The sequence below is a fragment of the Helianthus annuus genome, chromosome 14, assembly GCF_002127325.2.
Source record: "Helianthus annuus cultivar XRQ/B chromosome 14, HanXRQr2.0-SUNRISE, whole genome shotgun sequence".
NCBI classification, from domain to species: domain Eukaryota; kingdom Viridiplantae; phylum Streptophyta; class Magnoliopsida; order Asterales; family Asteraceae; genus Helianthus; species Helianthus annuus.
This window is the reverse complement of record NC_035446.2, coordinates 137,461,861-137,467,168: the sequence shown is the minus strand read 5'-3', so window position 1 is coordinate 137,467,168 and position 5,308 is coordinate 137,461,861. Positions and strand designations below refer to the sequence as shown.

General features: G+C 39.0%; 1 protein-coding gene across 1 annotated transcript; it reads right to left on the bottom strand.

Annotated features, from left to right (window-relative positions):
* Positions 1–2,402: 2,402 nt before the first annotated feature.
* Positions 2,403–3,182, bottom strand: LOC118486561. Its single transcript, XM_035983094.1, has one exon. It carries the CDS (start codon positions 3,180–3,182, stop codon positions 2,403–2,405), a length of 780 nt encoding a protein of 259 aa, XP_035838987.1.
* Between the last annotated feature and the right edge of the window lie 2,126 nt (positions 3,183–5,308).

Below are 5,308 nucleotides of genomic sequence, written 5' to 3'. Positions count from 1 at the left end.
TCCTAAGTCACTATGCTTTAAAGAGGTTGTGTTATCTGTAGGATACCTTCCATAATGCCCGTAACGAGTTTAAGTTCGTAATATGCCCCGTAGGGGTATTTCGGTCTTTTTAAAGATTATAAAAGAGGTTTCTGAGCTCTACAGGAAATATGAGTTTCCCGAACAGTTTATAAAGTCTAAAATACTTTATTTATTATTTAAAATCAGTGGCAACTGGAATCGGGTCAAAAGACCTTGTAGAACTCAAGTTATGGCCGAAAAGGGTATATTCGGTATTTACCGAACCGTTGCCATAACCGCAGGTTATGAGCAGGTTAAAAATAATTAAAAAAATCTTTAAAAATCCCAAAATATTATTTTACATCAGTGAGTAAAAGGTTTGGTGTCGAAATCCGGGTTTAGATAGGCGTTATGCTAATTGCGCTAATTAATTACTAAAGTTTCGCAATTTGCGCTATTTAGCATAACTCCTATTCTGGACCTCGGATTGACGTGAAATTTTAGGGACATGCTTAGAAATCAGTAACCAAGGTTATGATCCGTTCACGTGTCCGAAATTCTCGTTTTAATTTGAAAAGGGCGTTACGGTCAACTTTTAAGCATTTAACGGAAATGTGTAAAAGACTTGGACAAACAACGAACCGGTCACAGAGGTTTATACCATCATGTAACCTGGTCCTAAGAGAGTCCTAAGGCATATCTAAATCAAACTTTAACGGGTCAGAACTGAAGTCAATGCAAAAGTCAAACTTTTGCGACTTTCGGCTCCGAACCGGGTCTAAACAGAAAATGGTCGGATCAAACAAGCTTAGACTAGTTTATAAACTTATTATCATGTTTTATGAGTGTTCAAACAGGTTACATATCATCTACATTACAGATTATGCAAGAAATCGCAAAATGACATTTCTGTTGACTTTTTCTAAGCACGTTTGACTCGATATTTGAACTAGTTAGAGTGGGAATCAGAGGGTGCCCTTTTAGGGGTTTAATGCCCACATGATTACCATCATATAACTATCTTTGATTCGACAAACCACTGGACCATTCGTGATTTATCGCAAAGTCAATCGTTAATTACGACGGATTGACTTTTAGGCTAAACTAAGCAAAAACTAAGCCATAAAAGGGTTGGCATACTTACAGAAGCTTGGTGCACGACTTAGGATGTTAGAAGAAAGCTTGAGAGCTCCAGGAATGATCAGAAGGTAAGTTTTGAGGTGTGTTTCACTTATGCATAATGCATTGGCTTTTATAGAGGGCGCCCATGCTTCATTTATTGCCCTTTTGATCGTTCACAACTTCAAACAGCAAGTATGTCCAAGAATTCTGCATCTGGGACTCTCACGCGGCCCGCATTAGATTCATGCAACTTGTACGCGGGCCGCATGAATCTGTATGTCAGGAAACGTATCTGCAGGTGGCTCGCGGCCCGCATCAACTCAACCTTAATCTTAACGCGGCCCGCATTAGACTTGATTTTCAAGATTTTTAAATCTTTTGCAATGATTAACCGAATCTTTCGTAATCATTAACCTGACCTTTCGGGTTCGAAGGGGTAACTTTGCGATTTGGCCCTCGGTTAATTACAATTAAGGGCCTCGTGCCATTTACCCGCACTGTCAAGTCCCTGGTTAGTTTAATTCTCATCCGAAAAGCCTTAACTTTTATTGTTGACGCTTTTAACCCCTCGCATACGAATTTGATCATAACTTTCTCGTTTTAAAACGAAACTTCGCGAAATTTATATAGTGCATTCTAGTGAGTATATTTTACTGTTACAAAGCCTCGGGTTCGTCAAAGGGTCACTCAGAGGTATAATTAAACATGTTGACACAGTTAACCCCTGTAGCTTGTAATCCCTCACTTTCTTCCGCGTTTCGCTCCGTACGATCCATGATTTATTCGTTCGAAGGTACGAGCATCGTTTAGGGTTACTATACAGTATATTTACCCTTTGTTGACATTTATAACCCTCGAATTTACATACTTTCAAGGTTTGTCAACTTTAGTCCTTTATTTATTTTATAATGCCACGTGTAAACTCATGACACGTGTCAATACTTTATTGGACACAAAATTTCGAGGTGTTACAAATTCAGTTAGAAGAATGCAGTAATTCTTATTTGTAGAAGAGTGCAGTAAGGTGTATGTGTGTGTGTGTGTGTGTTGCAATAAACTGTTGAAAAGATGCAATAATACTTATAGATTTAAAAAAACAATATACCTCGACATCTGAGATGATGTGGGAAACCTGTTTCAAAAAACTCCGCATTGTTGGTTTCTTCCTTCTCCACATCATACTTTCCTTAACAACACTAATTGCTTTTTCGATTGTTTGCTCACAGTAGTTCATTTGTTTCTCATAGCGTTCCTTTTCTTTCATCTTTTCCTTTTTCTTTTCATTCATCCTTTTTCTCCTCTTGTTTTTTTCTTTTGTTGCCCTTGGCACCACTTATAACACTTGCATTACCTTCCCACAAGCTCGCAGGCACCACAAGCATATAAACACGCATGTATATGAAGAAAAGACATTTAGATCGAACCTTATTCATGTTCCACTTTTGCCCCTCATAGTTTTTACTATGGGGATGGGGAGATACAAGGCTCTCGACAAAGATACTAGCACGAACATAGGGCCCCGCAGAAGGCACACATTTACCATCTCCAAGAGTGTATACATAGCTATTCCTCTTTCGTAACACCAATAAAGAGTGCGAAACATCATACTTGGTCTCACAATGATCATTATTATATAATTCCCACGTATTGTTTTTCATCACCCATGTTTTACTAGATAAAAGGAAACGATCCCAGTATATGCATAGATATTCTTCTATTACACCGAGAAAGCATTCGATGTCATCGACATCATTCACATATTCTTCATCCGCGAGTTGGGGAATTTCTTTAAACTCTTGGGTAGATAAATCTAAAGAAAGAATTACTCTCTTATATTTATCACTCATAAACCAATGAAGCGCCCCACCACATAAGACGCCATTAAAACCATCAATACACCTATACTTGACTTCTCCAATAACTTTCCAAAGATTTGATTTCAGTGTTAGCGCATAGAATACCGTCAGTTTTCTTGAGGGAGTTTCCCTGAAGCCTGCTATAACCTTGTAATAATCTGTAGAGAAATCATAACCAACACCCCAACATACTATTTCTCTCATCAATGAAAATTTGTCCAAATTAGGCCGAAAGGGCGGGGTCAGGAGTTTCTTTTCCTCTCTAGTCAAAGGATTGGTTACTACCAATTCAAAATCCAAAGGAGAAACACATACTAGGCCATTACAGGAACCAACAATATGAGTATACTTGCAGACACAATTGTTATCTATGGATAGAATGGAAGACAGAGCGATCCTTCTATGCCCCCGAGTTCTGGATCATTGTTGTAAGCATGTTTCAAGTGAGCTTTAACAAAACGAGAACAGGATATAAAAGAATACCATAACTTACACACGCTCTTGCATCGGATTAGATCTTCCACATCCAATCGCACCAAGATATCCTCAACTACATCAACTGCAAGCTCTGCCATTCCAACTCAACCTTAAACAAAATCGATCGAAAGAGTCAGGGATGCAACAGGCAAACGTATATATCTTCTATGCCTAAGCCCCAAATCACTAACATCTTAATTCTTACATCCCAGCCCAAACACATTAACAACCCCAGCCCAAGCCCAAATTGAAAACTCTTGGGTTTGCACTTGGAAACCAACATAACTGATCGAACCCCAACAAAAAGCAAACGTGTACACTAATCAGATTAAGACCACCAGTAGTGGCCAAAAATTTGGGGTTTTTTTTTCACAAATCCACGCCCCAAAACGCCTAGGAGACCGCCCCCAGGGCGTTGTTTTCCAAAAAAATGCCCGAGGCGTTCTTTAATTCACGCCGGTTGATGTTTTTGATTGACCAATGACCGTTGGCAACGGACCAATGACCGTTGGCAACGGACCAATGACCGTTGGCAACGGACCAATGACCGTTGGCAACGGTCATGATGCAACGGCTAGATTCTTTTTTTTAATTTAACTTTTATATAAATACCATCACCTTCACCCATTTTATACAAACATCAAATTTTTAAACAACCTTCACCCATTTTTTACACACTCTTTTCTATAAAAAATGGATTCCCCTACCTCTTCGTCGTCCATTACAAATTATTACTACAAAATTTTTTTAGCGGACAAGGGTGACTCGACCGATGAGGAGGTCGAGCAAGAGGCGGTTACAAGTGCGTGCGAACTAGCGGCTCGGTATATGAAACATTTTAGTTGAAGAAACACTGACCTTATGGGTAAGCTCCGGCTAGGACTTCAACTCTTTGGCGATCCGAACAGTTGACTGCAAAACATAACACCATTAGAACTCGTTACAGGAATGGGGTTATTCCTGTAACCACCCTCTGGTGTGAGAATAAGTCTCGGTTTGGGAGAAAGAAAGTATGAATGTAGAGAGAGAGAGAGAGAGAGAGTAAACGAGCGCAAGATGATGATCATACCTTAGATGTTTACCTCTATTTATAGTTTACTATTAGGGTTTCCTCTAACTTAGGATGGGTTCCAATAAGTTAGGGATTTGCATGATCTTCCCAAAAGATTGGGGATTTGGTTACGTGGTTTATCCATGCAGAATAGAACATTCTAAAATAAACGTTTGTAATTAAATATTCATAATAAAATAATAGGTGATGACCGGGTCGGGTTAGTCGATCCGGGTCATACCTCGTCAGTAGTCAGCCTCAACGTGAGATTTTACGAAGAGAATATATTCAACGAGACCGACAAGCGGCAAACGACCTGTTGATGAAAGATTACTTCGATGAAGCGCCAACTTACCCAAACCCTGAAGTTTTTAGGCGTCGTTTCCGGATGAGTAAGCGTTTATTTTTACGTTTACACGTATGATTATTTTAAACAAAAAACGGATGCGAGAGGGACACTTGGATTCACCGGTATTCAAAAGTGTACTTCGGTTCTACGAGTCCTTGGGTACGGAAACACGACGGACATCAACGACATATTTAAAAATGGCCGAGAAAACAACGCGAGATACCTTGGAGCATTTTTGTAAAGGTACATTACTATTTTTTTACTTAGCTTAAAGTTATATTTTTTTAGTTATATCACCTCACAGGCTGGAGAACTTTCACTAACCATTGCAGCAGTTCAGGGGAGATGATTTTGTAAAATGTTTCATTATTTTTATAAGTTTTTTGTTGTAGTAAATATATTACTCCATGCTTTCATCTGTTTTCACATTGAAAAGTGTAAGGATACAAAGAA

Bases quoted from the DNA above. Each gene is read 5' to 3' on its own strand.
- LOC118486561 (XM_035983094.1), bottom strand. From the start codon at position 3,182: ATGAGAGAAATAGTATGTTGGGGTGTTGGTTATGATTTCTCTACAGAT.